Source organism: Pithys albifrons, chromosome 17 (genome assembly GCF_047495875.1).
Source record: "Pithys albifrons albifrons isolate INPA30051 chromosome 17, PitAlb_v1, whole genome shotgun sequence".
Taxonomy (NCBI): Eukaryota; Metazoa; Chordata; class Aves; order Passeriformes; family Thamnophilidae; genus Pithys; species Pithys albifrons.
Window position 1 is genome coordinate 5,064,072 of NC_092474.1, and position 12,333 is coordinate 5,076,404.

At 45.2% G+C, this 12,333-nt stretch overlaps 1 protein-coding gene across 1 annotated transcript; it reads left to right on the forward strand.

Annotated features, from left to right (window-relative positions):
• The first annotated feature begins 5,870 nt into the window (after positions 1-5,870).
• On the forward strand, positions 5,871-12,237 carry BRI3BP (BRI3 binding protein). The gene is made up of 3 exons (XM_071572119.1): positions 5,871-6,112; positions 6,957-7,059; positions 7,741-12,237. The coding sequence occupies exons 1-3, from the start codon at positions 5,915-5,917 to the stop codon at positions 8,157-8,159; spliced, it is 720 nt and encodes a 239-aa protein (XP_071428220.1). The 5' UTR covers positions 5,871-5,914; the 3' UTR covers positions 8,160-12,237.
• Positions 12,238-12,333: the final 96 nt, after the last annotated feature.

Sequence of the window (12,333 nt, forward strand, 5' to 3'; positions counted from 1 at the left end):
TGCTTCTAATTCATAGAAGCCTCAAAAGATGGGAATTTCATGGTAAACTACACAGGCATACTGTATATGAAAGTAAAATAACACATAGTAGATCATATATTTGCTCTACATTTCATTTAGATTTTTGTGCTGGAATACAACTATTTTATTAAATTTGGAGACCATGGAAATGTGATTTAAACAATCCACAGTTTTTATTTGCCTGCAGACTGACTTTACATCTGGCATGGTTTTAAATAACTCTTCCCCAGAGGCCTCGGGCAGGCTGGGGTGGAACGGGGACACGTTATCTGCCTGATGTGCCTCTCTGGCCTTGGCAGCACTCGGAGGTCAGTGGAAGTGTGAAATCCACAGCCGGACACCTGCCAGGCCCAGAGATAAGGGAGAGGGCAGGACAGGAGATGAGCACCAGCGCCCTGGAGGGCACACTGGTCTGGGGAGCCACAGCCTGTGGTGGAGACACCGCCTGGAAAATCCATCTCTCTGCGACTTGTGGGAGAGATAACTTTTATTTTTAACCCTTTGGGCTGTGAAAGTGTTTAGGGCACTAACAGAGGGTTAAGATGGGTTGGTACATCAGTGGTACAGGACGTGGGGCAGCAGCCAGGAGGGGTTTTCCTCCCACCCCACCGCAGACCTCGGACCTCACACAGCCCCTTTGCACCATTTACCCCTGGCTGGCAAACCCCCTGCCCTGCCCGGGGGGACAGGTGAGCTTTGGGCAGGTTTTGGACAGGTGGAGAATTACACTTGAGCAACAGCTGGTGGGTGCCACGGCCAGCACTGCTGCGCTCCCTGCCAGCACTGCAAGCAAAACTGCGATTTGCCATTTTCAGCCCCTCCCTCACCCCGAGGGGGTCACAGCCCTGGAGGGAGGACACGAGGCCACCCACAGACCCCTGGACCCAGCACTGGTGAGGCCACACCTCGAGTTGTGTGTCCAGTTCTAGGCCCCTTGGTTCTGGAAGGACATTGAGGGGCTGGAGCAGGTCCAGAGAAGGGTCTGAAGCACAAGTGCTGTGAGGAGGGGCTGGGGGGCTCAGCTTGAAGAAAAGGTGGCTCAGGGGGGTCCTTCTCACTCTCTACAACTCCCTGAACAGTTTGCACTGAGGTCGGGGTTGCTCTCTTCTCCCTGGCAATAGTGACAGATTGAGACGACACAGCCTCAAGCTGTGCCAGGGGAGGTTTAGGCTGGACATTAGGAATAATTTTTCCACACAAAGAGTGATGAAACACTGGAACGGTCAGCCCAAGGAGGTGTTGGAGTCACTGTCCCTGGAGGTGTTTAGGGACAAAGACTGGGTGTGGCACTTAGTGCCACGGCCTGGTTGGTATGGCGGTGTTGGGTGACAGGTTAGATTAGTTGTTCTCGGAGGTCTTTTCGAACTTGACAGACTCTGTGACTCTCAATTCCCGTGTTGCCGCCGCTGCCGCCCCTCAGGGCCGGCCGGTCCCGCCCCGCGGACGGATCCCGCGCGGAGTGCGGCGGCCGCGACGTCGGCGCGTCTGATTGGCTGCGGCGCGCCTGGCCCCACATCAGCCCAGAGCCCGCTCTCCTCGCGGCTGGGCCGACCGGGGAAGAGCCGACGCCACGAGCAGCCAATCGGCACAGCGCTTTCTCCACCCCGTCTCGCTGCCGGCCAATGAGCGGCCGGAGCGGGGGAGGTGTGCCCAATGGGAGCAGAGCTCTCATACGCCCGGCGGGAGGGGCGGGGCGCGCCGTGATTGCCCTCAGCGCTGGGCGATGGCGAAATTGCCGAATTGAAGATAAAAAAGCACAAAATCACAGAGGCGATTAGGTTAGAAAAGACTTCTGAGGTCACCAAGTTCAACCTGGGACCCAACACCACCCTGTCTACCAGACCCCGGCACTGAGCGCCACATCCAGCCTTTCCTTAAGCGCATCCAGGGACGGTGACACCACCACGTCCCTGGGCAGCCCCTTCCAATGTCTGATCACCCTTTCTATGAATAAATTCTTCCTAAAAGCAGCAGCAAAACAGCCGCCTTCCCCCACCCAAAGCAACCTATGCTTCTAAAAAGAAAATGAGCAGCCAAGTCACCTCAGAAGGGACCCAAAAATCCTCTAGCTGAGTTGAAAAAGGAGTTTAAAAAGGACTGACACAGTTACAGCTCAGGGATTTGGTGATAAAACTTGGGCATTTAGGAAAGTCTGACAGAGCTTTTCTCTTAGTAACTAAATAGCAGTTTTGCTATTGCATCCTCAGAGTGGGTAACGCCTCCATATTCCCTGCCTTCATTCTAGTTTTTCAAACAAGTTTCCCCCTCTTTTAAAAGTGACTTTGGAAAAATGGGAAGTGAAAGAAGGAAAACTAAACAAATCTTTAATCAGAAAATAGGCATTAAGAAGATTGCAGTGACTACTGCAATTAGTTTGGAGACCAGATTAGGATAGCTGGAGGAAAATAGCCTGAATTAGATTAACTGGAATTGACCATTTTCAAATCTTTTTAAGCCTTGCTTTATGCCTGATAATAGTAATAAGGTTAACAATGAAATCATGTTTTCTGGTTTAGATTACATTAGGGGCCCTTCAAAAGATGCTTCAGAGCCAATGAACAGTAATAACACTGGGGATGGCACTGCCTTGTCTCTGAGGTAACCTGCAGTCACCTGGGAGTTTAAATTGAGTGATGAAATGCCTGGATCTGTGAGATAAAAGTTTTGTAATAACACCTTGTGGCAATACCTGCAGTATGCTGACGCCTGACCATGATCCATTGATCCAACATCTGAATTAGGAAATCTAAAGATTTTGGAAAGTTGGGTTTTTTTAACAAAACCTGTTTTCAGAGCATCCACAAGCTGGTTAATGAGTCTGAATAAGAACCTTTGGGCTCCTCTGATATCCACGATCTCTGCAATCTCTGTGTGGTGTCAGGTACAGGGAACTAGAATCAAAATCTAAGGCATTTGCAGAAAAGGAAAAAGAAATAAAAAGAAAAGAGAAATAAAAAAGGGGAAAAGGAAAGGGAAAAAAAAGAAAAAACAGTGATACATTGCAAGAAAAGGCTCACAAGGAGGATATGAAAAGAAAAGGCCTAAAATGACAAGAAGTCATAAGGTGATCAGCTATGACAGGTTGAGGCTGTGAGAAAAAGTAAAGATAGAAAAATAAGTGAGGTTAAGAACTGGTCCACACTAACACCAGTTGGCTTTCTTTAAGGCTATACCATTTTTTTTCAGCATAAAAATTACTTTAAAAGAGAGAACCTTATGATCTGCTAAAATTTAGACATCTAGAAGGCCCCTGTTTCTTCTAAACACTGCTCAAAGAGTTGTTCAATCCCTCTGTTTGAGTAGGACATCTTACACAGTTTCTAGTGCAAATGAGGAAACAGAGAAGCACACTCATTCTTCTTCTGTACAGGGAGACCCTCATCCAAGGATCTTTCTAGAAACCTCACAGTTGTCCTCATTAGGAAGTTCAGTGGAGCTGAGATCAATATTTCATGACATGATGCAATGTATTCTTTGAGCTGATGCTGTTTCATTTATTTAAACGAGAAGGGTGAAATGCCACATAATTTCATAAGAGCTGGGGATTTGGAGAGATGAATGTACCTGAAATAGGCTCATTGAGACAGGTCAGGAAATCAGTGAAATACCAGGAAAGATTCCCAAATTATCCTGACCTCGTGTGAAGGACAACACTGAGCGCAGCCTTCTGAAGACAACCCTAACACAGCCCTCTGAAACTCTGTAAAGAACAGACAGAAAGAAACAACAGTCACTTTTCAGAAGTGATTTTAAGGGGATCCCATGATGGAAACTCACATAGAAAAACAGGAACATTCCCAAATTCTCAGATGCAAGACCCAGGGGACCAGATATAGCACAGCAGAAGGCCATGCCAGTTGGAAGCAAATTGAAGAATTATAACTGGCACAGAAAACAACACTCATGGCAGTTAATTACCTCTATTATTTTGTACTGTGAGGCTCTTTATATGCAAGAAATGCCCCAGAAGCTGACATTTACTGTGTATTTAGAGTATAATCACAGGATGATACTGAGGGCAGATAATCAGAAACCTGACAAGAACCTCAGAAATACCTGTCGTCAGTTACCCACCCATTTTGGGAGAGCATGAGATAGACTTCACAATATACACAGGGATTAGTAAATCAGCATTTTAAAGCCATCCTAAAAGAGAATGAAAGCACCATTTATAAATCTATAAAGAATCTATATCCTGCTGAAATCAAGTAAGATCCTAAGTACCTTCCTGGATCTGGGCCCAACCTTTCCAAGGCCAAATAGAAATAAATGCTGAAATGTGTAGGCCATTCTGCTAAATGTAAAAATAAGTGGTTTGGCCAGATTAAAACTGGGAAAAAGGCCATAGCAGAGATGTCTATATTCTTGATGTCTATTTAACTACTCAGCTACTGGGCTTAAGCTGAGCCACGAAGTTTAAATATTGAGAACATGGGGTATAAATTTGGAAAGAGATACTTCCAAGTTGTTCCAGACATTAAAAGAGCTATAAGCTTCACCCCTGACTCTGAGAATTCCCCAGGAAGGAGCTGATAAAAGCAGAGATCTGCCCTGTGACTTTCAGAGCAGACACCCTGAGTGGTGTGCAGACATGAGCATGGGCCACACCTACACCTTCCCAAGCTCAACGAGAAGCTCTGGGGAGGACATGAGGATCCCTCATGCCTCGAAGTTACTGTTGGGCAATTTAGCAAACATTTGCTGCCCCAGGTCACGTCATCAGTTGATGCAAAATCTACACTACAGACCTGTGGATCTATTTTTATATTGCAATCATTGTGTTCCTGTCAATTAGGGATGAATCAGAATGTGCTCTGAAGGCAATTAAGTGCTCTTCTATCTGCTGGGGATTCTTCACTCTGCCAGCATCCTACTTAGCACTGCCAAAGGAGCTGATAGTATTATCTCATTTACACTTCCCAGCTGTTATTTTGTTATCCTGGTTAGTCAGGAAAAATCAGCACTAAACCTGTCAGAAGGCAGAGTCATACATAAAACGTGCTGAATTTCAGCGTTTCATCTGAGTCAGAGTTTCTCAAGGGTATAGGACTTGAGCATCCTTCAGAATCCCTCAACATGAAGTTGATAGAGTACTGGAAATAGAGATGCCATTTTTTTGACATGAGAGTTCTGTTTTCCCTTTGTCTTTTAGGGATTGTGCATTGGAATCGCCTCAGAGGAGATTTCATACCCCTGCAGGAAAGGCATCTCTCTGTACTCTGTGTAAAGACTGTGACAAGTCTCCAGAGCCCAAACAGCTCAGTAATTTAAAAGCTCCACAGAAGAGGACTGGGGAGCCAAGAAAGTTGAATGTCTGAGGAGCAGGAAATTCCACACCCTCTCTGGGCAGCATGTTCTGATCCTCCGCCACCTTCAATGTGAAGAAGTTCTTCCTCATGTTGAGGTGAAACTTTTTGTGTTTATGGCCATTGCTCCTTGTCCTGTTGCTGGGTACTACTGAAGAGTCTGGTATGAGCCTCATGCCTTTCAGATATTTCTATGCATTAATGAGATCCCTTCTCAGTCTTCTCTTCTCCAGACTAACCAGGCCCAGCTCCCGCAGTATCTCCTCGTAACAGGGATGCTCCAGACCCCTCATCATCTTTGTGCCTCTGCTGGACCCTCTCCATCAGCTCCTTGTCTTCCTTGCCCTGAGGAGCCCAGAACCGGGCACACCACTCCACATGTGCCTCAGCAGGGCCGAGATCACCTCCCCGCCCCGCTGGCCACGCTCCTCCCGATTACCCCGCAGCTCTTTCCTAACGCCAGCGATTATTTTGCACTTTCCATCGCTCCCTGCCGGGGGGAGCTCCGCCCTCCGCTCCGCTCAGGCCGCGGTTGCGGCGCGGGGCCCGCGGGGGGCGCTGCGGCGGCGGCGGCGCACGGGGCGGCCATGGCGGCGGCGCGGCGGGCGCTGCTCTCGCTGCTGCTGCTGCTGCTGCTGCTGCTCTGGGGCTCGGCGGGACCCGGCGCGGAGGCCGCGCGGGCCCGCGGCTCCGACCGCCAGAACAGCCTCCGCCGCGCCGCCAGCGGCCTCTACCAGGGCATCAGCGGCCTCTTCGGCGAGGACAACGTGCGGGCCCTGCAGAAGGTGAGGCGCCGGGCGCTGCTCCCCCCGCACCTCCCGCGCTTCATTCGCTTGCTCGGTGCGCTCCCCGCCGTGCATGGGCGGCTCTCGGGGCACAGCCCCGCGCCCCCATCGCCCCATCTCGGGGCGCATCCCCGGCGGCCTCGGCTCTGTGCGGGTGAGGCGGCGGCGGAACCGCCGGAACGGCGCTTGGGGGAGAAAAACGGCAGTTTGCGGCAAACTGGGGGGAAATAGCAAAGGAATTTCTAAATCAAGGTTGTTTGAGGTGGGGGAGACGGCCCGGGCAGCCCGCGGTCGGTGGGGAGCCCCCCAGCTGAAATCCGGTCTGGCTGCATCAGCAGAGCATCCTGTGCTCGGAGGGCCATAGGAACTCGCAGGAAATCAGGCGTGCAGGACCTGTACATTTCACTGTTCCTGCCTCCCTCAGGCAGTAGGAAGAAATAATAAATACTGTTAAACTGACCCATGAGTACACTTGAGACACTTGTGTGTGCTGCTGGGGACATCTCTCAGTTCCTCGATAAAACTAATTCCCTCGTTTGCTTTACCGATTGCTAGTCGTGTTTTCTCTAAACTTCACAACAATGATAAAGCTATTAAAGTGATTTTTAAATGCTGCCAACATTTAAATGCCAAAATTCCTACAGTAAGGATAATTCTAATGCAGAAATTTAGAATTCACAGAGTTAAAAAAAATCGCAGAATTACATTTTTTCCCTTGAGGACTACAAAATAACCTGCAAGTCTTCCTTAATGAATTATAATTCTACTCATGACTGATGAGTAAGTCTCAAGGTATGTTTTTAGGAATTGAGGAATTTTTTTAATTTTCAATTTTATTTCTCAGTTTTTCTCAAGGTTGACAGAGAGGTTTGTGAATGGGGTGGATGTATTAATGGACACATTCTGGAGAATATGGACTGATTTGTTAGATGTTCTTGGAATTGATGGTAAGTGTGATGCCCATTCACCCTTGAACTGTCTCAGCTTGTGTCAGTGTTTACAAGCAAATGGGAAAATACTTACATTTTATCATGCTACATTAAACATCCATCAGTGGTGTCTCTTATCTGCTTACATGGCTTTGATTTTGCTTTGAGTACCTTCAAACAAGGACCAACCATTCCATTTCTCTATGTATATCTACAGGATGTCTATAAAATTAATTACAAGTCATGATTGGTGTCTTGGTATCATCATTAAATGGATTGACACAGCCAGGAACGGTGCAGGGAAATGAAGGAGGACTAGAGGGAGGAAAGATACAGTTGAGAGCCGTTAGAATGTAACATTTTACAAAGCAGGATCTGTAGCTCCAGTATGAACTTTAACCTTAGGCTCTACAGTGGTTTGTCCTTAAAGAACCTTTAGCACCTAAAGGAATTAATTCAGAAATTAATACAGTTGCAGGAATTAAAGGAATTAATTCAGTTGCATCATTGGAGCTGAGCCAGTGGTTTGAAGAAGGTCCATGCAGAAATGGATGAATCAGCTTTACCTCTGACTTTAGAAAGCACAGCCGTGCCCCCACTGCTGTGGGGGCCTGACGCTTTGGAGCTGTGCTCAGGTTTTTTCTGTACCTCTGCAGCCTGCTCTCATTAACATGCTGTACATTTTCCTTTGTTTTTCAGCCTCCAACCTGACTCATTATTTCAGCCCAGCAGCAATTGCCAACAACCCGACCCGCGCCCTCCTGCTGATCGGTGCCATTTTACTTGCCTATTGGTTTTTATCTCTCTTCCTTGGATTCTTCTTCTATCTCTTGCACATGCTGTTTGGTCGCTTTTTCTGGATTGCGAGGGTCGCCCTGTTCACCCTGTCGTGCGTGTACATCCTCCAGAAGTACGAGGGCGACCCGGAACACGCCGTCCTGCCGCTCTGCTTCGTCGTGGCCGTTTACTTCATGACGGGCCCAGTTGGATTTTACTGGAGAAGAAACAGCAACAGCAGCCTGGAGGAGAAGATGGACCACCTGGATAGTCAGATCAGACTGCTGAACATCCGCCTTTCCAGGGTGATTGAGAACCTGGACAGGAGCAGTGAGCAATGAACGGGCCCCTGCAGACCACTGTACACCAGCTCCAGAAAATTCCTAAGCACTGTCTCATTCAAAGTTACAAAGCAACAAAACGTCACATGGTAAAAAGTGTGCAAAGTTATAACTTTTCATCATGTGTGAGACTAATTTATCTAGATTATACACTCAGCCATTAAACTTGTAGGAGAAAGAAAAACATTTACAAAATTCAGCTGTATATTCAGAGTTTTATCCAGTACTAGAATTTTCTCAGTAGATAAACGCTTACTTTTACAAGCATTTAAAAACATCTTTTGTAAAGTTTTTATAAAAGCAAATTGAGTAGTCTTTCAAATATTGAAATTGAGCTAAACATATGCAAATTTGACACTTTAAGAGTTAAAAAGAGAAAAAAAACTCAAGCTACCAAGCACTTCCATTGAGAAGTATCTGCTGTGGGTCCACATTTTTTTTGAAAGTTGTGAATATTTTTGTGTTTTTGTTGGCTTATTTCATTGCCTTGAAGTTGCCTTTTGTAGAGTATCAGATGAGGAATTTTCTGGTATCCAGGCCAAAAAATTCACACCATAGCTTTTAATAGGAAGTGGGGAATGAGGGAGAAGGAAGATTTGAAGTCCTTAAATGCCAGTCCAATGGGAGGAAGTGAGAAACGCACGTGTGGCATTTTTTCCATTGCATTTCATCTCGAGCCCTTTAATTTTATGACTGAAAAGAAATCTGGTTTAATGAATTGGCACAGAGGGAAGAAACATAGCGTGACAAATGGTAATTCATATTTGATCCGCACAGTGAAGCATTTTCCAAGCATAAATGCATAGAATAAAACATGATTTTTAATTTCAGGACCCACGTACTTTCTCAGAAAGGCAGCAGTTAAAACACGTGCAAATGTATTGTTGCTTAAAGCTTTCTCAGGACCAATAAGCGGCAATAAATTACCTTCAGGAAGATCTGGATTTTTTTCTAAAATTGTAATAGTTTTATAGGAGCTTTTTGCTTGAAGTCTGTGTCCTCATTAGGGTTTGGGGAAAGAGAGTCCCTTTATGAGGAGAGTGTAGGAAACGGTTCTATTTCAAAGCAGTGAAGCTTTGAAGCCATTTTATTTTGCAGGATTTCTGTGTTTGTAACTTATGACTAACTGACTTGGTAGAATATCACTGGCTTTGAACGGTTTGCTGAAATGCAGTGAAACAAAGGTAACCTCAGGGAAGGAAGTCTGGAATGTGGTTTAACCTGGGAACAACAGCATCCAAGGATAGAGATGTGGGGAGGGAGGGGAAGCATTAACCTGTACTGATGAGCACAGTACTGTTACCATGAGAGGTGGAATGGACCATAGCTGAAGCACTCTGTGTTCCACAGAGTCTAAACAAACAATTATTAAAAAAAAACGCAACAGAAATTGGTCTGTGATAGGGCGTGGCTGCAAAGCAAGGGAACAAGTAGGAGAAGGTTCTCCTCTACATACCTGTGAGTGCCAGTAGGACGGGCCAGGGCAGCTGAGCACAGCTTGGCCTTTGTCCTCTTGTTCCATTGGGTAGAGCTTTTGCTGGATTTGATGCTTAACTGAATGTAACTGTTGGGCAAATTTATTTTTCTCCTTATGCTGAAGTTTAATGTTCTTCTTAGAATGTGTTACTTGCCTAACCTCTTTGGATCTGTATGTGACATTTACATGAGGGGTTATTTTTTAAATCCATATTAATGGCCTTTACTCTAAATGGTGATCACTTGAGTTCAACACGGTTGAAGTTCATATGCACTTGGCACAGTTGGAATCCACTTCAATTTTTTTATGTAACCTGTAAATTGCCCTGCAAACCATTTATTCAGAAATACACTTTTAGAGTTGTAAAACAACTGGTTTTCACAACTTAAAATCTTTCCTGTGAACCGATGAGGACTATGGCAACAAATAGTCCACTTTGTAAAGCTGAAACTATAAAATACAATACAGTGTATTCCTTTTTCCAGCTCATTCTCCATAGTATTACAGTCTTCCTTGTAAACTCAGTTTTGCCTACTGTTGTGCACAGAGGACTAGGCTAAAACACCAACCTGGAAATTAGGAATTGACTAGCACAGCTTGTCAGGTCTTGATGTGTTTTGTTAAATTTGAGGCCTGAGGACCAAAGTCTGCAAACCTCGCTCGTGTCAGCAGCTCCATCGCCTTCTTAGGACTTCGTGCATGAGTCAGTTTGCATAGATTGTATTTTATGTAATCCATATTTAACATTGAAGTCAAAAATACTGAATCATTTATATATTAAGAGTTGTCTATGATAAAGATTTCTTTAAAAATACTATATAAAAGTAATTTGGGTTATAGTTTCTCCCTGTCTCGCTCTAATAATTTATCTTAGTTTTGTAAAATCAGCCCTCCTATATTAATATTCTTGATTTTGATCACCCTGCTGCTTGAAAAAAGTATTTTTATATTTACTTGCATCCCATGTATAGCAAAATGTTATGTGAAAAGTGGTATATATAAAATTGGGTATTTTTAATCAGTATTTTTCCCAGCACTCAGTTTTCACGTTAGTCAAATTCAGAAGTAATGATTTTTTTAAAGCACAATCTAATCTTCAATATATACATATATATATATACACACACTTTAAAAATGCTCTGTATTTTTAAACATGCACTGTAGTGAAAGCGCTTTTGGGACATGAATGTGGTATTGTATTTAACCTCTTTCAACTTTTGTAAATAACCTTTTACAAGTATTTTCCATACCAGGCCATCTAGTTTATCCATGGAGATTTTTGCTGTCTTCTAGAACCCATGCCAGTGGTTGCACTGCTTTTGTATTGCCATTGGTAGGAGCGTCCCAGAGACAGTCAAGGTCTTGCCTTGTCACCCACGGACAAACCAAGACTGGAAGTTGATGGACTCACCTGGGTCAGGGCAGAGATGGGACCAAACCAAACCTCACAGCTCCCACTTTTCTCTGGGATCCAACACAACAGAGAGGGGGGGCAGTGTCCGTGCCCTCCTGCCACAGCCACGGCCTCTCTGACCTTCTGCTGAGGGGGCACAGGTGACCTGGGACCAGTCACGTGTGGGGATATCCCATCTGGCTGCTCCTCCAGAATGGATCCTGTTCATGGACCATGCCCTGCAAAGAACATCGCCCCACGTAACCAGCTGACACAAGGATGGGCTCCAGGCTGTCCAGGATGGGAAGTTCCCTTGAATCTGGAGCATTGAAACCTGTGTACTTTAGGACCTAATATTTGAAACTCCTGTAGTATTTCTCCATGCACTCCCATCTTTGCAGAGCTGCTGTCCACAGCAGCTCCTTTGGCTGTAGGTAACTGATGTGTCGTATGGAACGTGACGCTTTCACAGTGGTTTTGGGTGTCAGAGTGCTGTGTACAAACCTGGTGTAGTTCAGTGCTGTATTTATAGCCCGTCCTTCACATTGTGATTTGCTTTTTCAAGATATGTTGCATCGTCAGTGTGGAAAATAGACCAGTATCAACCTTAGCTCTTTGATGGTGTAGAAGTGTTTTCAGTGTGATTTGCCTCATGTACTGATCCGTATTTGGCAGCTAATGGCATAAGTGACCATGAGTTCTCTTTGTCTGGGTTGGAAAATAAAGAGTTTTATTGTATCCGCATGTATTTTAAACTTTTTGGATAATCCCATTGACCTGTGATGACAGCACATGTAAAACCAACCTTTTCCTTTTAATGAGAAGTTATATTTGCTGTGGTAACACTCATTGTTGGCACTGATGGTAGTGATTTCACACTGTTTTGTACATCAGCTTTCACAATTACAGTGCTTAAGTTTGTACAATTGTTTATGTAAAAACGATTTGGTCTGAAGAGATGCTGTGTGTCCACTTCTGACATACAATCCTAGAGACATACGAGATTCTACTGATAATACTGTTAAGTAGCTACAAATGTACCAGGCTCATTTTTTTAGAGCTTTAACATGCCTTTATTTATTCTTTATCGGACTACCCAAGCCATGTACTCCATAGTTCAGTATTTGTAGAAGAAAATTTCACAAATCAACTTAATGGTATTTGTGTGGCAAAGCTTCGAATAAATGTTTACTGAGACTTTGCACTGAGCAGCGAGTGCCTGGTGAAGCTGCGAGGGCCGGGAGATCCTGGGGTGGGGTGGGATGAGATTGGGAGGGATGGGATGGGGTGGGATGGGATGGGAT

What these genes read in the sequence shown, in the direction of transcription:
- BRI3BP (XM_071572119.1), top strand. Translation starts at nt 5,915, where the DNA reads ATGGCGGCGGCGCGGCGGGCGCTGCTCTCGCTGCTGCTGCTGCTGCTG. An exon ending in ACGTGCGGGCCCTGCAGAAG is followed by an intron (nt 6,113 to 6,956) that starts GTGAGGCGCCGG and finishes TTTATTTCTCAG; the next exon opens with TTTTTCTCAAGGTTGACAGA. An exon ending in AGATGTTCTTGGAATTGATG is followed by an intron (nt 7,060 to 7,740) that starts GTAAGTGTGATG and finishes TTTGTTTTTCAG; the next exon opens with CCTCCAACCTGACTCATTAT.